The following is a 25,784-nucleotide window of genomic DNA, read 5'->3' on the forward strand; positions in this document are numbered from 1 at the left end:
ACAAACTGGAAGAGGCTCTAAGGTGACAAGTCTATATTTGGACTTCAGCCAAGGCTTTTGAAACTGCTTAAATCATAACTGCTTACTTGATAAGTTAAATACTCTTGGAGTCCACGGGAACAGCACTAGCCTGGTTTGACAGCTATTTAAGGAGCAGACAACAAATGGTGGAAGTTGAATGCCTCTCTAATAATACTCTGAAGAAAGCTCAATCAACTCTAACTCCAATGCAGAGAGGTGTGCCTCAGGGATCAGTGTTGGGCCCGGTCCTATTCCTGCTACTAACAAATGACCTACCAGACCAACTTAAAGATGCTTGCCAGACTGTTATGTTTGCAGACGACACTGTCATTACAGTAGCAGAAAAATCAAATGAACAACTTGACATCAACGCCTACATAGCCTTTAATATGACAAAACAATATTGCTACTCAAATGACCTTGTGTTGAACGAGAAAAAGACTCTGCAGATGATCTATAAACATTCGGAAAAAGGAAATCGAGGCTGGACTACCTGAACTGAAGAGAGAAGAAAACACAAAGTATCTCGGAATTGTGATAGATGAGAATCTGACCTGGCGAAACTCATATAGACCAACTCTGTAAAAAACTCAGCTCAGGAACATATGTAATCAGACGAACCAAACAAACAAGTGGGATAAAAAACATCAAAAATTGCATATTTTGCACTTTTTTGAATCACATCTAAGGTATGGCCTGGCAATATGGGGTGGAACAACAAGCTCAAATCTGGAAAGAGTGCTTATACAACAGAAACGAGCGATTAGGAGCCTTGCAGGGTTAAACTACCAAGATAGCTGTCGAGAATCTTTCAAAGAAACTTAAAATATTAACTGTAATAGCACTGTACATAAGAGAAAATCATCCTGTATGCAGTAAAAACCAACCAAGACAGACACAGAGACCCTACATCAACATAACACCAGAAACGCAATAGATTTCTCACTCCCAACTCACCACTTGAGTCTTTTATGAAAGAAAGCCAAGCTACAGAGGAGCCTTGTTCTACAACAATATGCCTGGACACCTCAAGAAAGTATCTGGACAACGACTGAGTAGACAACTAACAACGTGGCTGGAAGACAGACCCTTCTACTCAGTGAAAGAATTCCTGGAGAGAGCCCTTGACTAAATGAAGAACCACATAATGAATTTACAAACACTGACTATTACACTCATTTATAACATTAACACTTCTTCTTGACCTTTGTTCTGTTCTCTAAGAATATGTACAATAAAGAAAATGAAAAATGAAAATGAAAAAACTTTGCAAATTTTCAATCGGTATTCAGATACGGAATAATTCTGTTTGGAAACTGCAGTAGGATAGAGGAAATTCTCGTGCTACAGAAAAAAGCTGTCAGAACCATTTCTGATGCAGGGCCCTTAGAACATTGTAAACCCATATTTGTAAGCTTAAATATTCCTACAGTGATCAATGTGTATATCTTTGACTTGATCCTGTATGTTTTTAAAAACTCTGATATGCTTAAACCAAGCAGTCATAAGTATGACACAAGATCTAAAAACCAGTCAAACATTAATTCTTGTAGATTGACTAAAACATTGAATAGCCACATTGTCATCTCACTAAAAATATATAATAAATTACAAAACTTAATCATTAAATATCCTGAGAAAACCTTCTGTAAAAAGTTGTATAAATGGCTGATAAATAATCCCTTTTATTCCATTGACGAATTTTTTAATTTGAATATCATAGACTTTTGACTTAATATTATTCAAGTTTTGAATTGTTATGTATAGTGATAATTTTAATTAGACTTAGTTGTACTTGACATGCTAGTATGTATACATGTGAATTATGACTTTGTCAATGCTTCACTGCTTAACGGCAAATAAATTATTATTATTATTATTAATACATAGGTATCGATACACCAATAGTTCATTTCATCTTCTTTCCAACGATGTATAACTCGAATGTATTACACCGAAAATAACCGAAATGTATTCGTTATAAGATCGGACTGCGCGATGCGTACAACGTACGTCGCGGGCCGAGTTCAGCGGAAAACACTAGACGTACGGCGTACGTCGCGGTCCGTCGAAGGGTTAATAAAAGAAGCCATTTTCTTTATTCAAACAGCTAGTTCTAATATTTTTTGAACATTTTATAAAAAAGTACCATTATATTTCTATAATCACATTTTATGTTAATTAATTGCAATTTCTTTCTTGTTATAAGTTTTTTGTGATTTCTTTTAGTGAAGACAATACCTGGGAACCTGAGGAAAATTTGGATTGCCCTGAGTTAATCCAGGAGTTCAAGGATTCCAGAAAGAAGAGAGATTCTAACAAGAGACAACAAGATTCCAACAAGGAGGAAGGTCCAAAGCAATCCGCTAAGAAGAAAAAAACTGAAAAAGAAGACACTAAAACACAACCAAAAAAGAAAGTGATCATCGAGGTTGGTTTTATATTTAACTTCCAAATTATTATTACTTTTTCTCTTAGATCTAGTAAAATGCTTAACAAGCAAATCTTTTGTATAGTTATGAATAATTTGAACCTAATAAAGTACTAGATTAGATAACAAAGCTTTACATGGTGGAGAATTTGTCTCATTTTTAATTAAGGTTTTTTCTAGATACGTAAGCTTTAAATCTGACAAATACTAAATGATGTAATTATTGAGCAACAAACGATAACAATATATTAGATCAACACAATTTAAGTAAAAGAAATGTTGTTGGCTACAAATGAAAAATTATAGATTTACTGCAGATAAAGAATAGGGAAGGAGCAATCAGGTTTTCTACACATAACGTTAGCTATGGTGGGAAGGGTGGATTAAAGGTGGTTGAAGGGTTGGAATGTTGAGTTTAGTTTCAGTTCAGTCCGCTTAGTGGAGTGTGTAAAATCTGACACTGTCAATCTGGAGTCATGTACGTTTTAAAAGATGCAATAAATGTCGGCGAAGAAGCTCAAAATAAATTAATAACTCTTCCACTAGGATCTCAACTCCAGTTAGAAGATTTAGAAACCCTTTATGTCGCACCCCCACCTGTAGATCATACCTAACAAAACGATGGTCGGACAATTAAGCCTCCTCCGAGACATGCCACCTAACATATGGCCTATGATTAAAGTGATACCCAACACCTCTTGCCTTGAGGGAAAGAGACAAGAGTCTCTGTATGTAGTCCTGAAAGGACCTTTGCGCCTCCCTAACTTGAGGTTTAGGTCCTCAGAATCAGAGGCTTTTACTGAAGCCCATAAGATTGACTGCTCCTGATCTCTTAATGAACTTAGGGCTGAGAAGATATGCCCTCAGGAAGTTTTCTTAATTTTGCATATGGCAGAACAGTTTAGCCATATAAGTTCTACTGATAAGTAAGTACATTGATATGGGAGTTTATAGTACTGCATTTTTTAACTGGACATCTGACCAAAATAGAATTGGTTTTCCAGGAAGACAATCGACCAAGAGGTTTTGAGCGGAACCTGGAGCCTGAGAAAGTCATCGGAGCAACTGATGCAAGTGGGGAGTTAATGTTTCTGATGAAGTGGTGAGTACACATTTTTTTCTGTGGAAGATTAAAACCAGGAAAAGGCAAAAGTGTATTATTTATTTTAAGATCCAACATCGATACTATGTTAATTGATAATTGTGTAAACTCAATTCAATTTAGGGAATTCAGATAGATAATCAGCTTAATTGGAACAACTTATAAGCACCAGACTTTCAAGAGAAATTTATTTTTTGTCACCTTAAATTTAGTGTTCTTGAAAATCGTGTAAAAACTGCATATTTCTCATATTTCCAATAAATTATAAGATATGGTTTGATTTTTTGCAGGAATTGTTCTAGAATTCAGGATATATTAACCCTTTTAACCCCAGCCATTATATCAAGTGATGTGCCAGAAATACGAAGCTATTTGTAGACAAAATGTAAGGGTTTTGTAAAAAAAACTCATAACTCAGCTATTTTTTAAGATATCAATCTATTTCTTTTTTATTTTACTTCTTAATAAATGTAGTTAACAGAAATATACAAATACAAGTAATATATTGAAAATTATATTTTTTAAATACATATACATCAATAAAAAATTTTAAAAAACATTTTAAATTTCAAGTGTGAGGATGGAAATCGTATAGCAAAAGAAATTTGACACAAATACCGTCTTATTTTATGTTAAATTTAATCCTTAAACTAAGGAAACATATATTTTAGGCCTACCTTATTTACAAATGAAATAACATCCATTTTTGTAAAGACGTGGCATTTTGCCTTTTTGCCATTTCTGGCCAAGTCAATGTAATTCAAGCTTTGAAATTCACAGTACTTAAAGTAAATTTACAACAACATGCTAACTGCTAAAGCCAAGCTCGAAAGCTTACAAAGGCTTGGCACAATCTTTGCAACCGGAGCATTTAGGAGCAGTCCCTCAGCGACCCTCGAGGTGGCTTTAGGACTTCTACCTCTTGATGTCCATATAAAAGCTGAAGCGCGTAAGTCAGCCTTATCGGCTGATGGTTGCTGGCTTGTGGAGGAATGGCGCGTCTAACGCGGGCCATGGCACCATCACTGAAGCTGTAAACCCAAGCGCTATTCTCGAAATGGTCTCCGACATAATGAGAACGGAGTTCGTATTCAATAAGCCATTCTCTGTTGACTTCTACTCCAGAGATGAGTGGAAATCGCAAGATAACATCCCAACAATAAGAAAGAGCTTTGTCTAGTACACGGATGGCTCGCTTATTAAGGGCAGAACTGGATATGGAGTGTTTAGTCAATCCCCTAGAACTGCCCTTTGCGGCAGTTTGGGACGGAACTGCTCCATATTTCAAGCCGAAATCTATGGTATCCTGGCCTGTGCCAACCTAGGCCTTACCAGAGGGTACCAAGGAAAGAACATCTGTATAATGTCAGACAGTCAGGCAGCTCTTAAAGCCCTTGACTCCAACAGCATTACATCCAAGCTTGTGTGGGAGTGCTTTAACACTCTCTGCAAACTTGGATCATGCAACTTTGTGCGTCTTGGTTGGGTACTGGGCCACACAGGCATAGGTGGCAAAGAATGCGCCGACAGGCTTGCCAAAAGCGGAGCAAGCATGCCATACACCGGTCCAGAACCGAATTGTGGTATAAGCAAGTCAGCCGCTTACCAAAGTATAAACAAATGGTCCAGGAAGACACACCGCTTGCGGTGGCAGAGTCACCAAGGACAAGCACTCGGCAAAAGACTGCTTGCTGATTCTAGCTCCGGCTTCACCAGATGGCTGATGGGGCTGGGCAGGGATCAGGTTAAGCAAGTTATTGCCTTGATCACTGGACACGGCCACTTCAGGAAACACCTAAACACTCTAGGTTTACGAAATGAGGACTCGGAGTGTAGACTCTGCAATAAGTCTGAAGAGACTGCAAAACACATAATACTGGACTATGAGAGACTGGGAGCAAGGAGAAGGGCTCTTTTCGGTGATAAACAACCAGGCGACGAACCAGATGCTAGTATCGGGGAAAAGCTTCTTAGCCTAATTAAGGGCACAAAGATAGGCTTACCCCTCTAACATCAAAGGGGCACACAATAAGCTCAGGTTGACATGTGAGGATCTGTGAATCCACCCCAATACCCCAACGCTAAAAAAAAAAAACAACATTATTTCTGACAAAAATAATAAAAACTATTCATAGCCTAAATTTTAAAAAGGCTTAAAACAATATTTACATCACTACAAAATGTTTCAGCACTTGTGGTTGCCGAAACAATTGGGGTGAATTCTTTTTTTGGCAATGTAGACGAAAATACCGAGCTTATTTTGTTTTACCGCCACACTGAGTGCTTTCCATTCTTCCTGGTAGGTGTTCTTCCTACGTTACACCTCTTTAAACTGAAACGTGAAGAAAACGGAATATTCACAACCGCGTGAAATACAGCTGTCTGCAACAAGGGGCCGTTCAAGTATTACGTAAGCACTATGGGGGGGGGGCGGGGGGGTCTTTGCCTTGCTTATTTTGGATGACATGGGGGGTAGGGGAGTCTAGATGATGTTTACGTCATCGGTAGTTATTTTCTTTTTTACACGAATGGCAACCCACACATTGTCTTTGCTTGAAAACGAAACGCATTTTCGGGGATTCCCGCAAGTAATACATACGTTTAGTGAACAGTGCGCGGTAATTCCCCTACTCGCGTTAGAACCGAGTAAGGAAATTACCGCGCGCTGTTCACTTGTATAAATTTCCTCTATCAGTGTATTGTTTCGTTTGAATGCTATAGCGAGTAGACATATTGTAAGCATAGTAAAGCAAGTTAACATTTGTGTTACCATTCATTCCATTAGCCAAAGTTTAATGTTTAAATAAGATGTCGTTTCAAATAGACAAATCCAAGTTATACCAAAAATTGTTTGAAAGTTTTAAAAAATCTCATACAAGTACGAAAGTACAAAATGTACAAAAGTTAGTTAACGAAGTGTGGCAAAATTACAAATTACAAGCAAAATCCGACAAGGAACTAGATATTATTGTATCTAAGAGAATCGAAGAAGAATTGCAAGCGGCGACTAAGAATAAATCCAATCTACTACATTTTTTTTCTAAGGTGAGTGACGAAATCATTTTAGGTACCTATGAATACCTACTAGAAATATTAGAAATCGCAAAAAAGTTTCTCTTTGCTAATTAGAAAATATTATAGCCTATCTTAAAGTATAGATGTAATATTCATTATATAGATTTATTTATTATAATTGATTCCGTCAATTGGTCACAAAATACAGGATGTTAGTTTTATACATATATATATATACCTACAGAAAACTATACTCTATTCAAATAGGTATTTAACAGAATGTAAACAATCTTTATATGTCTTTTTATTGAAATATGTGGTTTAAAATTGTAAACTGTGTAAAATCTGTTGTAATTCATTTAAAAACTCAACAAATATTAAAATTGCTTTTCTGTAAGTACATAAAGGTGCGTACAGACATCACGAGGCGTGCGCCACGAATGGTTCGCACGTATACATGTGCCGTAGCATGCCTCAGGTTGATGTATGCGAGACGAAACATTCGCGGCGCAAGCCTCGCGATGTCTGTACGCACCTTTACAAATATCTAATTTTATAATTGCATATTTCAATAAAAAGACATATCAAGATTGTTTACATTCTTTTAAATACCTACTTGAATAGAGTATAACACCCTGTATTTTGTGACCGGAACGAATTGCTCATTTAAAGATATTAGATTTAAAGCCATAGGGTTTTGTATTTACCATATATATTGCCATACGTTGTATTTATGTAGCTTAATAAGAGAATCTTTAGCAGAACCCATAGAAAGTTTTTATTTTTAGGCAACCTGTAAACCTGCAGAAAAAACACAAATTACACAGCCAGCAACAAATATTAAAAAACAGAAAGAAGATAAAATAAAAACCGGTAATGAATCACAACAGCAATGCGAAATTAATAAAAATACAGATAAACAGAGACCAAAACCTTCTCAGGAAGCTATGAAAAATAAGATTGCTCTACTCGAAAAAAATCTGAATGCTTTGTATTCTGCCAGAGATACTATGCCAAGCCGTGCTGAAGTTGATAAACAGATCATTAAGTTGCGCGAGGAAATAAAAACAGCAAAACAGTCTTTAAACAGGAAGGTTCAAAACGCAGTTGCCCAGAAGAAACACAGGGATGGTATGAAAAGAAAGTTAGAAGATATTTGTTATGAAAATCCAGAAATGAAAAAAAGACCATCTCTGAGGGATTCAGTGGGACGTCCTAATCTTGAAAGCAATCAACCTTTACTATTGAAAACAATCGCGGATATAGCTTTATTTGGGAGTGCAGCAGATGATAGAAGACGAACGGAATCAATTCGCAGCGTAAAAACTCTTGATGAACTCACACAAGAATTACGTAAAATGGGATTTGACATTAGTCGCAGTGGGACATATCTTCGTTTGATTCCCAGAAAATCTAATTCTGCAGAGGGACGAAGACATGTCTCGACAGTCCCTGTTAAGCTCATTCGGGCTCAAACTGATCACCACAAGAGCCACTTAGATAGCAAGTTCGCTGAAACATCAATCCATTATTTAGAGAACATGGCATCCATACTAGAACCAGATCAAGTATTTTTCATATCTCAAGATGATAAAGCTCGAGTCCCTATTGGCGTAACTGTGGCAAATAAGCAAGCACCTCTTCTAATGCACATGGAATATAGAATCAAATTGCCTGATCACGATTGGGTAATCGCTGAGCGTAATAAATTAATACCATCTGGTTTATGCTGGTATCAAAATCACTTCCAATATGCTAGGACAACCGCAAGCCGTTGGATATTCTGGACCAACATACATCGCTATTCGAAGTGGAAAGCATAGTTCATCTACTGCTAATACTCATGCTCAGGATTTCGAAACACTTCTCGAACTTGAAGAGTTTCGACCATTAGCTAAAACTGACCATGGACTAGTAAAACCAGTGGTAATCATGACGGTTGATGGAGGGCCAGATGAAAATCCGCGTTATCAAAAAGTCATAGGGTTTGCTATATAACACTTTAAGCGACATGATCTCGATGCATTGTTTTTAGCTACCAATGCTCCCGGAAGAAGTGCGTATAACAGAGTTGAGCGCAGAATGGCTCCTCTTAGTCGGGAACTGGCTGGTTTAATATTGGTTTAATGACCATTTTGGGTCTCATTTGGATGAACGTGGCGTTACAATTGATGAATATTTAGAAAGATCTAATTTCGAATTGCAGGAAATGTATTAGCTGAAGTATGGAGTTCAATGGAAATTGATGGCTATAATGTTAATGCAAAATATGTTGGGGCAGGTGAACAAGATCTTCCTGCTTTTCCAGACATTAAATGGTATTCAGAACATGTGCGTGAAAGCCAATACTTGCTCCAAATTGTAAAATGTAGAAATACAGAATGCTGTCATCCAAGAAGTGGCCTATTTAGATTACTAGACAACAGGTTTCTTCCACCACCTGTAAAAGTAAAACAAACAGTTGATGACTTAGTTTTAGATGAAGGAGGGCAATTTCTTAATCTTCCAGTCAATTTAGCTCTACGCTTAAGTGCTTCACTCAAAGATTTCCTGCAAATGCCATATGATTATTTTTGTCCGACGGTACAATTGAGGCTATCAAGTCGAACATGCAAAACGTGTGGTCTTTATCATGCTTCCGTCAAGTCACTAAATCGTCACATCGAAAAGATCCATAAGAAAGTAAACACGCACACTGATAGGAAAGTTAGACCTGTAAGAGTCGCTGCTCGTCGTGCTAATGAACTGATGTGCATTATTCAAAATTTAGAGCACCATGATGTTGAATGGCTCGATGAGAATGACGTAGACATTCCAAAATCGGATGAAAGCGAGCAGACTCACAACACTGAGCAGCAATCGAAGCAATCCAATGTCATCGAAAACTTAGAATCATGGATTCGGGTTTCATGGACTGAAGACTGTTAATTTGAATTTAATATATGTACCAAAAATTTAAAATAAAGTTTGTTGTGTTAGTAAGATATAATATTTTTGTCCTTTACTCTATTTTGAATACCGTTTCAGTAAAATATAATCTCTATCCTAAATGTATTTTCTTATTTTTCAAATTATAATTATAACGTTATAAAATTAAAAAAACAATACATTACTTGACAAATGTTTACGTAAGCATGGGGGGAGGGGGTAAGAGCTTTGCTTACTTTTGCTGACAAGGGGGATGGGGGGGTAAATAATTGCAATAAATCTGCTTACGTAATAATTGAACGGCCCCCAAGCGTGGGCAGTGAGTCGAGCTGAACTGCAATTGCTTTGTCACATACTGACAAAATACAGTCAAAGCTTTACAAACTAATATATTCTGATGCAATTTATCTTGGTGCACAAGTATGCGGAATTTAAAAGCATTTGGTAAAATAGGTGGCCAGTAAAATAATAAAAAGTGCATATCCGCACTTTACAGATGTCTGGAGTTGACACCATTTTTACGACGTCCGTATAATACAGACATCGGGGTTAAAAGAATTATACTGAAAAAAATTCTCAGAGTAATTACAAATTCAGGTCCGATAGATCTTTACATAACTTTTGTTCACACATTTTAAGATACAGACAATAATCAATATTTATTGATATGACTTAGTTATGAACATTTTCTAAAATGATTATAATTTAATGCATAATTACAATACACGAATTAAAAATAACAAAACAATTGATTTTTATTGCTTAACCAAAACACTCAAAAGTCATATTGTATTGACTTTGAAATTATATAATCATTTAGAACCTTAAATCAGAAAAAGTATCCCCACATTACTTGTAAGAAGAAATTGTTTAATTGGCTAATAAAAAATCCATTCTATAACTCATACGAATTCTTTTGTAAAACCAATATATATTTTTAATTAGTCTTATGAAAACTTCTATCACATTGATCAATTAGTCTTAACATATGTATTAATATTTATTTAAAATGTATTATAATACTTATAATAATGAATATTGTTTTGTTATTAGTATATTTTGTTATTGAATGGTTATTATGCTGAATTTTGACTTTGTTAAAAATTTTAAAATTCACATCACAAAGATTTTATTATTATTATTATCAGATTCCAATATTAGAAGAGGGGAAACAGTACACAGCGTTTGAGACAGCTGACCATTTTTACCAGTTTTGTTGTATACGTTTTGGTGTCTTAAACTGTGTGGCATGTATCAAAAGAGTAATTGACAGTATAATTCAAAAAGAAAAATTTACAGAGACTTATGCTTACTTAGATGATATATCAATCTGTGGAATTAATCAGGTAAAACATAATGAGAATCTTTCAAAATTCTGAAAAATGTACAGTCTTACTATAAACCAAACCATAGTAAATTCTTCCAATAGTCAATATTACAAGAATCGAAAACTTTATTATTCATTAGACGTACTGATGCATTAGACTTTGTCATACCTAAATTACTGTTTAATAGCTATACATAAATGCTTCTAGTTCATTCCTCAATTTAATACTGTGGTTAAGTCATATGTAATAAATAAATTGTCTGCATATATCATAAAATATCATAACCAACTATAATAATTAACAAAATTGATTTAATAGTATATAAATATGTAAGACATAACAATACATCTATGTAATTCGCAAAGTTAAAAACAGCTACATTAAATACTGAATTATAACAGTAATAAATATTATAAACAACAACACACAATAAATAAGTACAAATAACAAAAAGAGTAAAAAAGTCATTCTTGTACTTGTAATTCAATGAACATCTTACTTGAATGACGGATGTTAAACATGAATAAGATAGGGGTCAATCCATATGAAGTGGTCCAATGAGGGATGCTATCATGTTTCTGAAGACAAATCTATAAATTTGAGAGATCATCAAGAGTGAGATATACTCTAAAATATTTGAAAGATTTTGATCTCTTATGGAAAGAAGAATGTGATGGACTGTTCCATTTATGAAAATATTTAGTAATAATAATATACTGGCTGTTTTATTATATGTTATTCTAGCTGAATAAATCCCAAGTGTACAGGTTTCAATCATTAATTTTCTTATAACACTTGCTGTAAAGGGTATGGTTTTGAACTGAATTCCTAATTCAGATTACAGAAAGTCATACTATAACATGTTATGGGAAGTTCAAGGGGCTAGAAAAATTTATATGTTATTAGGAAAGTCATGCTAATGAGGGTCGTGTTTCTAAGGGTCTACTGCATTAGAATACATAAATTATATTTGGCCAGAATGTAGCAAGATAGACAGTGAGGTTACTTGTATTTAATCTAACTAAGATAGGCGGAAAACAAAAAGAAAGGACCTTTGAAACGCCTAAAAGATGAGGGATCTTTGGAGCCCTCCCCTCCTCTTCCACCACCACCAGGAGTGAGTGAGTTTTACTATGTTTTAATCAATATCTCATAATTATTTTTTCCACTTATTGACTTTTCTTCTGGAACCATTTGTTGGCTGAGCTAAATGATGGGAAGGAAAGTTATTTTTGTTTGCTCACTGAGGTGAGTACATTGTATCTGTTATAGGCCAAATCAGGTAGTCTCTAGGTTGAGTTAACATGAGATCCTTGGTGACAAGTGACAACACCAGACTACATGCTTTCAAAGCTTTAGCATTTAGCAGATAGTAGCTCTCGATAGATGTTTAACTACTGTATTTCTGTCTGCAGGAAGGGAACGGATGAGGCTGATTTGGTTCCCGCGAGACAGGCCAACGTAAGGTGCCCACAAGTGGTCATCCAATTTTATGAGGAGCGCCTTACATGGCACACCTCTGCTACTGACGAGTCCGGTTAATTCACCATCTCTGTTACTTCACTATCTACCAATCAAAGCCTTGGCAGAGCAGGCCGTATTATTGTCTTTTGATTTCATGTACAGTTAATTTACTGTAAATCCATTATTTTGTGATAACCATGACTTATACTTTAAAAATCTATTCTTCTTTTGGCATTATAATGAAAAATGGTTTGCTCAACCTGAAATAATTTTTGTAATGGCTTAGTGAAGTTAACTGTAAGTGTATGTATGTAAGTAATGTTAGCACATTAAAAGTTTATATTTTAAGATGTAAATTTATTCCCCTTGTTTTTGTTATTGCAGGAATGTGTCTCATTTTCGGATGTTAAGTTTGAAAATAATTTTTAAGATACCACTATACTGGATGTCCGAATGTGTATTTTAACCCTAGAGCTGGTATGTAACGAATTTTCGTCGCCAAAGGCCCGTCCATTTTTTAGCTTTCTTAGGTTATAGTTTTAGTTGTTCAGTATGGGTGAAAACTTTAGAGACCGATCAAATGATCTTAGAGAGCTCGCAGGGCAGGATCTAGTGACGCTGAGTGAAAAATTGTATATGCCCTGTAACACATATGTTTTGAGGTAAAAGTTACAATAATTATATATTTTTGGAATCAGGACAAAATTTCGAATAAGTTATACATTTACGGTTTTGATGTAAAGCTTATTGCTAAGCAGTTACACAACGGAATATTTACAAAAAAATGTCTAAAAAACATTTTTCTTACATTTTGTAAAAAAAATTAAAATATGTTTCCATAGAAACAATAAGATATTGTTATTATAATGCTCTCCATAACATTGACATATAATAGTTTATATTTGGACTAACAGTTATGAAATGTGATACATTATAAGAAATGTCTGCGAGGCTGTTTAAATATAGCCGCCAGTACAGAGTGACACCATTGCCAGTTCTAGGGTTAAAGACTTACTTATTTCCTACAGTAATAGAATTGGGAGGTTTACAATTTGAATAAATGTTTGTGACAGACCATGTGAATCTAATATACTATACAGCCGCATGTGTAACTGATCACTGACTGATATATAGATACAAATTCTAACATAGTTCTAGAAGTGCTGGAAACTTGAAATTTGGCATGCAGGTACCTTTTGCAATATGACCCGGAGGAAAAGTCTGAAAACCGGACTTTTTTAACCGGACTTTTTTACTTTTAAACCCCTCAAAAAAATTCACGAAAATTCATGCATTTTTGTTTTACCCTTGCAGGACTTTTTTGTAAGCCCGATAGCGGGCGAACCGTTGGAGCTAGCTCGGATCTGACCCACGAAAAATTCATGGTCAGGAATGAAGTGAACTACAAAAAAGTTCCTGTGACTTTTTGCTCTATCTTCCATGGTTTAAGCGACAAAACGCGTCGAACATTTGACATTCCAGAGATTTTTTCGCTTTAAAATAATGTTACGAGCCCGATAGCGGCCGAACGGTAGGTCGTAGCTCAAATCTGATTGACCCATCAAATTAGCAAATTATGTGATCTACAGAAAAGGTTCCAAGTGACTTTTGGTCCTATCTCGATGGTATTGGGCCGCCGAAAAACGTGATTATGTGCAATTTTTTTGTAATATTTACGTGAAAAAGTTTGTTTTTGGTGTCGATAGCGGCAAAAACCATTGGTCGGAAGTCAAAATAAAAAAAAAAGGTTTTATTTAGCAAATGAAGTGATCTACAAAAAAGGTCCAGTGACCTTTTTGACCTATCTACAACGGTTCGACCGCCCAAAACGCGTTTAAGTGCAATTATTTTGTGATTGATACGTGAAAATCTTGTTTCTGGAGTCGATATCAGCCGAAACCGTTGATTGAAGTTTAAATCTTTATCATTCAGTAACTAGAAAAACTATGAGATCTATAAAAAAGGTCCAGTAGCCTTTTGTCTTATATCCTTTAGTAAGCCTGTAAATCGCTTTCAATGGTTAAAATATTTATCGTGTTTTTTTACAAAATGCACATTTTGGTGTTTTAGATTTTTTGCTACAATGATTTGTTCAATTCATTTCTGGTTCCGGATTGAACAATTATTACTACGTTACCGAGGTGATTACAAACCCCCTTGGGAATTGGGCTGAGCGTTAGCGAAACGTCTCAATAGTAGATAGTGACAGAGAGAATTTATTTATTTTAACAAACACAACAAACCACTAAAAGACAACCACGTGTGTGTTAAACACCCAGTAACAATAAACCCCCCCTCTGGAATTTCACAGTATTTACCCAGATAACCTCCTGAGTAAATTAAAACCCACTGATGTCTTAACCCCCGGTAACATTAACCCCCCCTGAATTTTTCTTGCATGACCAGATAACATCCTGAGTAAATTAAACCCCCTGATGTCTTAACCCCCGGTAACATTTTAAAACCCCCTCCATGGAATTTCCTGGCATGACTATATAAACTCCTGAGTAAATAAAAACCCCCTAAACAAATTTAAAAAATGTTGACTTAGGGTAGGTTTTTTACTATATTTCCACTCAAAATTTACAATAGTTGACAGGTGCAGACTTTACTATCACGCTCTGTACCTCCTAAACCAGAGCTCGTAGCTCAAATCTGATGGTATAATCGAAAAACAAAATTAAATTTCCGACAAGAAAGGTCCAGTCAATTTTTGTCGTATCTCATAACGGTTAGGCAGTAAAATGCCATTAAAGTCAAAACTTTTGATTAATAAATAAAATTTCAATAAAGTAGGCCTAATTTAAACTCCCAGACCCTAGTATAATTCTCTGATTGAACCCGTCACTGAATTCCGCTTAATCCCCGAAATTGGCCAACACCCAAATGGGGGCCTGGGGGCGTTAGCCCCCAGCGAGCCGAAGGCGAGTTGGGTAGATATTAATTCCAACATTAGTTTTGTGTTAATCCATCTAGTCAGCCTGAAATATTCCACTTAAATTGAAATTTTACATGGTTATCATTATAAATATTCTACATCTTATACTCTGAAAATCAATCCAAATTATTCCTGTATTCGTAAATAAGAGTACTAATTTTGAATACAGATGCCAATATAAATCACTGACATAGTATCATGCTTTGATTACAAACCAACCTGATTATAACTTTATTGAAATTAAAAACTACTCAACAAATATAAAATAGGGTGTGGCTTAGAACACAAATATTATAGATAGCAGCTTATATAAATGATTCAGTTTGTTGTAATAAAATTGTTATACTCTTGGCACAACATATAACTACCATACTAGTTTTCTCTGAATCAATTACAATTTAGAAAAATAAGTTTATTAACATTCACAAACACAAACAGGGTCAGATAGCTGCCAAGTCAGTCCAATTTGACTAAGACGACAAGATCGGTATACAGGAAGGTCTGTTAGGAAAGGAAAACATTTTAACACGTTCACTGCTAAAAATCCCTATGTATAGTTCCGTATATGCGGACATTTTTTAACTATATTTTTACTTACTTTTGGATGAAATATGATAGAAATATATGAAAATTACTCATTAGTCACAAAAATTATCATTCTACCATTTTGGGAATGCCGTAACAGTGGGTGGTTACCGCTAGCTCCTGAGGACAGTCTTCCTTGCCAGCTGGTACCTCTAGTTACCGCTCGCACTAGGGAACATCTTTTTATGGTAGTGGGAATATTCAAAATGAATATATCGTAGCTAAGTACACTATTTTATTCGTTTTAGACAAACATAAACAATATTTATGCGTAAGTGTGTAAACCAAAATGAATGTAAAAATTTATAAAAATGTGAAAAAGTTTACGTACATCTCCGTTAACTCATTCAAATTCAGTTACTATTTACAAATATGTGGTGAGTAATTCTAATCAAATATATTTAAATTTTTACTTGAAATTATTGTAGTTTACAAAAAATATTGTAGTACGTAATTTTATAAAAATGTAAGAAAAAATAGGAAATAAGTTTACCCAAATCAAATGTTGATACAAATGTGTATATATATATATATACATCTTAACCAACCCAACCAAAAGTCATTTATTATTTACAAATAAGCCTAGAACTTGGTTGTTGTACACCACTTGGTCCCAGGGAAACATCCATTGTGTTGCACAATCACATACTACTATAAAAACTTTAAAAAATCATGAAAAATAATGAAAAAGCCTAATGTGAAAACAAAGTGCATAAAAATGCAGGAAAAGTACCTCCCGAGAAGTGAGAAATACGGCGTTGTGATAGCTCGAGTGCTGGCCACACACTGACCTCATTTCAGAACAAAAGCTCTGTGGTAACCATAGTTACTGCCCGCTCCTAGCGCAGCGTAGCAGTGGTAACCAGAGTTAATACCCACAGCGAACGTGTTAACAGATGATTGTAGACCTAAAAACAAGACAAAAAGTTCATATAAACATGTATATCTGGACATGATTTGTTAGTGAGATAAGAGAGGCAAAAGATTTTGCCCAGATTTCCAATCCAAGGATTAAATGAACCCGGACTGAAACCATTAGAAGGGTAATTAATCAAATACATGATTGTTTTATATGAATTTTGACCTGAAAAACTGAATAAACTAGGTTACAGAACTGTAAGTCACTTACAAACTTCTTCTTCTATGGGGCCGGCCATCTATTGCCATGCACTTAGGACTCAAGGGCCTTTTGCCCATCCCAGAAGCACACCATATGAGTCCTACCAGTCTATGATTTCAGCAGTTCCACAAACCGCCGAAAGCAACCTATCAGATGCTCCAGAGAAATTCACCACCCTTGTCCAAACTACCAAAGATAGAATACCGCATCTTCTTTTTGAGGATGAAACAAGAAATTCCATTTCAGCACATCTGGTGTCAGTCAGGCAACTGCTACACGAAACAGAAAATGACATGATGGTGAGGGTTGGAAGGAAAATGTCTTTGGCCTGATTGTGTTTGTCCACATTTATATTTTCTGTTGTTTTTCTCATTATTATATTCTACTAAACAAAACCTTTAAAATATTGAATATCTTATGTGTCTATGAAATCTGGATCTATGTATTTCTACTAAATAGTTAGTCACCACGGTTTTTATGTAACTATTTACTAAAAATATAAGCAAAATTTTAGTAAATATTAGCAAAAATGTTAGATACCCATTGCTAATCCTTCATTTTAACAGTACATTTTATTCCGTGGTTATTTAAAATGCATAATTTTAATATTTCTATGATATGGAGACCACTGTATGTTTATTTCAATAATAAATAAGTGGTTCAGAAATTGGTGAACAGATTTTCATGCCACAACTAACTAATCTATCTAGAATAAGAATAAGAATAAAGAATTTATTTCTCTTTTACATCACAATATATACAATATACATATAGTTGACAATTTTTTTATATATGTATAGTAGACAGTTTTACGTATTTATGTCTTGCCAGGACTGACTTCAAAACTATAAGTTTATCTACAATATTTTAAATACAAAAACATGTCAAGCACAATGAAAAAGTTTACAAGGTTTTTTAACTTAAGCAAATTTACTCGTAAGAATACATAAAACTAAGTAATCTAAGTACAAGAATGAAACTAAAAAATATACTGAGATAACAAAAATATAAAGATGATTATCAACTACATCTTACTTTTTATATATAGAGAAATATAGGGCCTCCAAGGCTAGCCTGTTCGGAGGTTCCAGCATAAAAACAATAAATAAACAAATAGTTATCAGCGAACAAAAATCACACAAAAAATAAACCAAATTCTCGCTAAGGAAAAGAAATATATATTTACATAAAACTATTCAAAACAAGATATTTAAATCTGTATAACCTGATTTAAATTTGAATTTACATCTACTTAGAACTAATGTGTTTGTCAAAATGATTAAGAGGATAATAATGAAAATTTATATAAAAACCCAAAGTGATAATATTAAAAGCTAAACTTGAATATTTAGAACGATATCTATATTATCTATATCATGGAGCCACTTTTTTAGTTTTTTTTAAATACAATTTTATTTGTTGAGTTTTTAATGTGGCTTGGCAGCCTGTTAAAAAACCAAGGTCCAATAAAAATAAAAGATTTGGTAAAGAATGTATTTTTCGGCTTTGGAACTTCAGCATTATCTGCATTTCTAAGTTTACTTTTGTATTCATTAATTTGATGAACAGAAGTTATCATACTAAAATAACATTTTAAAATCTTAAAAACGAATAAATGTTTCAAAGGAAAAACTTTCAACTGTTTAAATAGTGGACGAGAGGGTTCAGTTATTTTTTTTGAAGTTATTATTCTGACAAAATGTTTTTGCTGTAAGTATATTGAATTCATATTTATGTTATAAGTACCACCCCAAAGAAATAATCCATATTCAATACGACTTTGTACAAGTGCAAAATATAGCATTCTAAGTATGTTTGAGCAACACATATTTTTCAGAAAATAAAAGAGTCTAATTACGTTATTTAACTTTGTTTTAATATTTGTTATATGATTTTTCCAATTAACTTCTTGATCTAAAATAACACCTAGGTATTTTAAATTTTTAGTTTTTTCAACGATTGAACATTTATTTGTTAAACAGATACTTAAGCTTGAATCCATAATACAACCTGCACATTTATAAATTATGGGTGTTTCAAACGATACATCTTTTCTTAAGCTAAAATTAATATACATCGTTTTTTCAGTACTAAGTAACATATGGTTCATTTTGAACCACCACTGTATTGCTGTCAGATCTTTATTCATAGCAATATGAATATCAGCCAAATTATCTTTTACGTAACTGAGCGCAGTGTCGTCCGCAAAAGACGTCACTTTACCTTCAAATTTTGCATTACATAGGTCATTTATATATATTATGAAAAGAATTGGCCCTAAAACGGATCCTTGAGGAACACCGTGAGAAATTGTACCAGGTTCGCTGTATGTGGCACACACTTTGACACATTGACGTCTATTTTTTAAGTAGCTTTCAAACCATTTGTTTGTTACTCCTCTGATTCCAGATTTATGCATTTTATCAAGTAGAATATCATGATCCACAGTATCAAAAGCTTTTTTTATATCTAAAAAAAGGCCACTAGTACATTTATTTAGGTTTAAACCGTCATAAATGTTTGACATGAAATGCATTAGGGCATTTTCAGTGTTCATATTATCTCTAAAACCAAACTGATTTTGACTAAAAAAACGCGTGTTGTTAAGAAATTTTAAAAGCTTCTTTTTCATTATTTTTTCATAAATTTTTGAGAAACAAGAAAGTAATGAGATTGGGCGATAATTGCTACATTGACTGTTTGGTCCTTTCTTATAAATAGGAATTACAACTGCTTGCTTCAATTGGTTTGGGAAAATACCATGTTCAAAACTTGAATTTATCAGATACGCAAGAATTTCAACTATTTCCCGTGCAACTGTTTTGATAAGATTAGAACTTATATTATCTATACCAGGAGAGGTATTATTTTTTAAGGAATTTATAGCAATAGTTACGTCTTCTTTGAAAATAGCTTCTAAAAACATCGATCTGACTTGATACACATCGTCAAAATAGCTTTTAAAACTTAAAGTTGAAAAATTCATAGGCAAATTGCTATCTAAATCTAAGTTATCTATTATGTTCAAAAAATATTCATTAAACTCATTTGCTACAGTCCTTGAGTCGTATTCAAGTTTATCATTTATATACAATCCAACAGATTTTGAATTTACTTTCATTTGATTAGTTATGCCATTTAAAACCTTCCAAGTATTTTTTGTATTACCTTCACATTTTTCAAATTGTACTTTATAGTAATTATTTTTTAGCGCTCTTATTTCATCTTGTAACTTATTTCTAAATATGGTATAATAGTTTTTCAGATTAATATTATTAGGATGATTTTTTACAAGTTTGAATAAGGAGTTTCTCTTTTTAATTTTTCTACAAATAAAATCATTTATCCAAGGTTTTATTTGTTTTATTTTTTTATTAAAAGTTAATATTTCTTCACTTTGTTTTATATATATCTGAAATAAGTCAATGAAAGAGTCAAAAGCAGACGACGGGTCCTGATCGTTGTAAACATCAGACCAGTCGGCTTCACGCAACAGCTGTCTCAGCTTATCATAGTTGACGCGCGTCCTGAGCGGCTGAGAGGTTGGCAAGGGGTCGTCCCCCTCCCCATCCCCACCGGCCAGTGATAAGCGCACACACAACAGTGAGTGGTCAGTGATACCGGCGTGTATTGTTGAGACATCCACTAACATCCTGTATCGGCACGCAATACGGGCGAAAACATGATCAATACTTTTCAATCAATACATGATCAATACAATATCTGGTTCATAACTGTTTTATTTTTTGTCCATGTATTTTGTATTTTATCCATAGAGTTTGTAATGAATAAGTGAATTTGAAGTAGTGTTACAATGCCCAGAGAACTTAAGATATTTCGCTGTATGAAAAATGCTGAGAACCAGTTTTTGGCTGAAGAGGACTGTGAATTTCGAAGACTAATACGTATGGGAAACTTGAATGGTTAGAAATTGATTTAGATCTGAAATTTTGTATGTAAGTAGGTATGTTTTGTGCTTTATAGAGTTTTAGCTATTTTGTGCTTAAAAGCAATCCAAATTTAAAGTTGGATGCCAGTATTCCAAGCTTCTGAGATATTCTCTTGATATGTTATTCTGTCTAATACCGACAGAAACGTTTTCTTTGTTCATTGGTAAGAAATGGCTGTATATATATTTCCAATGATCAGTATAAATACAACTTTAAGTTGTCTTTAGTAAGATTAGGGTTTTGTGGGAGGAATTTTTTTTTAATAAGCGACCAGCCTCGCACTGAAACCAGTCATCCTCCTGTTCTTTTCAGATAACTGATGAAAAATCAATCTGATCCCTGTCACAAAATTCAGAGCTTTCGCTTATTTGTGGTCCACAGAAAAATTTAAACCTTTCAATAAAACAGCACTTCCTCTGGTTCTTAGATTTTCAACATGTTACCCATTTTTGAATATGCATTACTGACAGAATTATTTTAAGTTTAGAATTCTTTTCTCTATTGAAATCTGAAATTTTCATGTTTTTGGTATGCTTTGATAAATATTGTTGAATTTACTGCCAGTAAGATTAGTGAGTTGCTTTAAGAATAAACCTTCAGTCATTACATCGTCATTCGTATTTTTGTAAAAGAAATTAAGTGCTTGGTTACATTTTGTTTTTTAGTTCATAAATATGTACACCAGTGGGAAGCATACATCTTGTGTAATGTTAATATTCTATTCTGCTCTGAGTAAGACATTAGTAAATATCACTGGTGAAATATCCGTGTTTATTGTGGTGTGTAACTTGACTAAACGCTATTTGGGTGAATTTGATTGGTTTTCTTTCGATTGCATGAATATTTTTAATTTAAATCTGTATGTAACGTAATCTTATTTATTTAAGACTTATGTGTCATATTTCATAATAATAAATATACCTTGGTTCAGTTTTGTATAGTTGTTAGAAATTTCTACTGTAAAGTATAACACTAAGAATTTTAATTAAATTAAATTAAAAAACAACACATAGGAGTTAAAGCCAATATGATTGTTCACTCTCAGGTATCAGAGGCAGCTGAAGACATGAGTATGTTTAAACAATAATAAAAGATTTTATGGAGGAGTATCTGAACTTATTTTGTTCATCGTGGCATTTCAGGACGTAACTTTATCAATTAATGTTCACTATAATGCTTTAGTTAATGGAATACAAATTGTAGGCAAAAATTAATTCCATACATACAAAAGCATATTAATAATTTAAAGAAATTTTACTTATTACAAATTTTTTTTAACAGTTGGGAAATGGTATATAATCTACTATTAATACAAGTTCTAGAAAACAGTAAATTAAGCAGTAAATTTCAGTTTGGTTTCAGAAATAAGGTTAATGAACTAAATTAGTTCTAATAACTTCATAGAAACTGTGATTGGAGCTGGTTCTAAGAACAACACCACAAGCTGATTCCTGGATATGAGGAAAAGCTTTTGACTCGGTCCATAAGAGCACTTTGGCTACAAATTGATTAAAGAATATTAGATAATTATATGAAACACTAAATGCAATAATTATAAATTAGGTCAATTGAAATATTAGCAGTAAATAATATTCTGTCATTTTTGTGTGAATAGATCTGAGGTTTCTCAATGAGTTTTTATTTTTTTTAAACTAGCTTCAAGAACATACAATAAATATGATATCTAAATGACTCTATCAAACTTCACGATTTGATTTCAGGTTAAAATAAGTACCTATATTTCAGATCTGTATGTTGTGTAAAGTATAGATCTTGCTTTGTTTGCCGTCTGCATGATGTGCAGTAGGGTGGAACATTGGTGTAGGGCAAAAAATAGTTTTCTGTTTTACACATTCTAATAGTGAAAAAATTTGTCTTTTTATGTGAGAAGTAATTCTGCAGTTTTATTTTTCTAGAAACACATCTTGAGGTGCTGCAAAAGCCTTGAAAATAGTTTTTTGTCTATAAATTTTCTAGAATTTTGTTTATTTTTTTGGGTGGTATTTTATGTTTGTTATTTAAATTTAATTATAACTAAGCCTAAAATCTTGATAAAAAATGTAATTTACTGCTATCATCATGTTATAGGCCCACTTAGTAGGTATTAAAACTTGAAAAAAGAAAGGTTTTTAAGAAAATGTACTTTTTTGGCTTTGTTGTAGTAAGATATTGGTAGATATAGTATTGTGATGATTTGATTTTGCCAAAAATGTATTAAATAATTTATCCTTTTCTTTACATAGTACAGTGATAATATTGAACAAAATGAAAGAGTAGAAAAGGTATTAACCTATGCAATAAAGTCACATTCTATTCATTAAACACATTTATATTCATAAAATACAAATAATAGACAAATGAAACATTGTAACAAACCTAAATCAATATTCAATGTTCTCAATTAATTATACATTTTAGGTAAAGTTTCTCTTTGTTTCAAATTTTGGCATAATCTTGTGTGAAGCAATTCTGGCTTTGATAAATCCATTTCTTTCTTCAAGACCGAAACCACAGAGTGATGATCCTGTTACAAGCTTGATTACTCTTTCCACTGCTTGTGTATGACAGGGAAAACGTGGAAAATCAGTAGAATGCATCAGGCCATCTTCTCTTGATTTACTTATGTACTTGTCTCAGTTCTCATCAGTCATGTGCTTTTTCATTGGTGGTTCTGTGATTTTTACGTCAGCCCAGTTGATAATGTTGATGTAATCTTCAGCTTTGAAGTTTAGTTTAGGTATCACAAACTTCTGTACCTCATTCTTCTGTTCTGACCTTGCCTTCAAAAGTCGTTGGAGGCCTAACTCTAATGTGTTTTCTCTCATCACTTAACATGCAGAGCAACATGTTTTCAGGCTAAGCATAGCAGCCATTTCTTTGAATAACTGGGTCAATTATTTTGAGGTGCTCATCGGAAAAGTAACGTGAAAACGAAATTAGTCTCCATAAGTGTTTGGTTCCATTTAGACAAGAGGGTTTCAGCTTAATGTGACACCAGATGGGAGTAATGTACACATTAACTACATAATCTGTTAAAGTTTTTATGTTTTCCGAAGGGTTCTCTGTTCCAACATACAACCGGAGAATGTGACTATCCAACGTCAGCCATCGTGAATGTGCTAACTTTCCTGGTTTCTTCATAGCTAGATCAGGGAGGTAGATTCCACTCGAGATTGATTTACTCATTTTAAGTAAATACTTTTGATCGGTACTTAGATCTTGTTTCACTTCTAGGTTCGGAAGGTTGTCTTCAATTGGTGAGTACGTAACTACTGGAAGCTCATGAAATGTTTCAAGTAGTTTGCTAATACTCCTCTGAACTCATTAGGTCCTTTTGTTTTACCATCTAATGCACAAAACAGGTGGCGCAATGGCAACGTGTTGCAATAAAGCAAACATATTAGCCACTGCAAAGACTTATGAATGTTCTTTTCTAATAGAGCGATAACACCATTATTAGCTCCAGTGTTTATAGCAGTGCCATCATATCTAATTGCAGTTATTGGTTCAAGTTCAAATCTCAATTACTATTAAAACTCAATAATACTTTTTTTATGCCTTTACCTGTACCAGAGACAGGAGCAACGTGCGCCAGAAATAACGAACCAGGTTTTTTAATTAGCGAAAATTATTCTTCAATGACAGTCTTTCTGTAAAATTTGCTCCCCTTTTTCTCTTTAACAATTGTCTTATCCTTTCTGCCAACATTAAACAACCCTTTGCTCTCTCCAACTTAATTGTTGACACTGGTTGCAACTGCCTTTCTTTGATTACTGGCTCTAGCTCTTCGAATTTTCGTCCTGTCAATGACGTTACTTTTGTTCTCCTCAGAAATCATTCCCGCATCTTCAAGAACCGCACTTGCTATAGCTGGTGCAACCCTGTCTGAAACCCCAGTTCTGTCACAGATATAAGCTACTGTAGGTTGTTGTAGCATATATTTTGTTAGGACCTGAGAAGAGGTGGAGGGCTTTTCATGGTCAATTGATTCTGCTAAAAACTCATCTTCTGTATCATAATCTTGAGGTTGAAGTACATAATTTCCAATCACATTATCTGATTCTACTCCATCTTAGTCACCTATAACTGCCTCTTTTAAGCAGAAATATAAGAATACATCAATATTTTTTACAGATATTGGTTTTGGTTAAAAGTAGTAATGTATCGGAATCGAATTTCGAATCTGCCGAATCTTAAAATAATTGGATTCGATTCTCGATGACGGGGTTCGACAATCAAACCTTAGAATCCCCGCCGCGTGATTAATTTTCGCCAGTACACAAATTAGGCTAAGTTATCGATCGCTCAAACGTGGTTTTTTAGATTTTCCTTAGAAAATCCTTATTTAGATAATGCGATTGAAAAAGTTGTAATTTAGTAAACAATATTTTGCTTGCAAATAAATTTTTCTTTACGTATTTCCGTCCTGCATCATCGCGAGTATGATGCGTCTCATCGCCAAGTCAGTCGGCATTACCCAAATCATCAATCGCGCAAAGGTGATTTTATTGTGCTAGTGTATGAATGTAGTAGCCTAATCAACAAATTATCGTAATTTGGTGTTTAAAATTGTGTATGACAACAGTTTAACTCTCATTATCTTACCAGTACCTTTAGAGGACTCTGATATGACGTATGGTATTAACTGTGTGTAGTCATCATGGTCGCAACACTCTACAGGCAGATGTGAGTTATACATCACGCTGGAGAAATTGACCCTAGTTTTAAACTAGAGTAGTGGTAATCAGTAATCACACATATCTCGGATATTAGAGCTGAAATGTTCGCTATTCATTATGCTTATTTAAAACCCGTAATAATCTGTATTCAAATACAAAGCGACATGTTTCATAAAACCATTTCATTATAATAAAAGAATTAATTGTTAACAGTAAGAAAAAA

General features: G+C 33.9%; 1 protein-coding gene across 1 annotated transcript in view; it reads left to right on the forward strand.

The window, feature by feature from the left end:
• The window catches only part of LOC124354411 (chromobox protein homolog 1-like), a 34,824-nt gene extending 22,187 nt beyond the window's left edge, over positions 1-12,637 (forward strand). Inside the window, exons 4-6 of the mRNA XM_046804844.1 lie at positions 2,251-2,452; positions 3,457-3,554; positions 12,241-12,637. Coding sequence (XP_046660800.1) covers positions 2,251-2,452; positions 3,457-3,554; positions 12,241-12,367 — 427 coding nt within the window. The 3' untranslated portion in view covers positions 12,368-12,637. The remainder of the gene's footprint in view (positions 1-2,250; positions 2,453-3,456; positions 3,555-12,240) is intronic.
• The last annotated feature ends 13,147 nt before the right edge of the window (positions 12,638-25,784 follow it).

This window comes from Homalodisca vitripennis, chromosome 2 (genome assembly GCF_021130785.1).
Source record: "Homalodisca vitripennis isolate AUS2020 chromosome 2, UT_GWSS_2.1, whole genome shotgun sequence".
Taxonomy (NCBI): Eukaryota; Metazoa; Arthropoda; class Insecta; order Hemiptera; family Cicadellidae; genus Homalodisca; species Homalodisca vitripennis.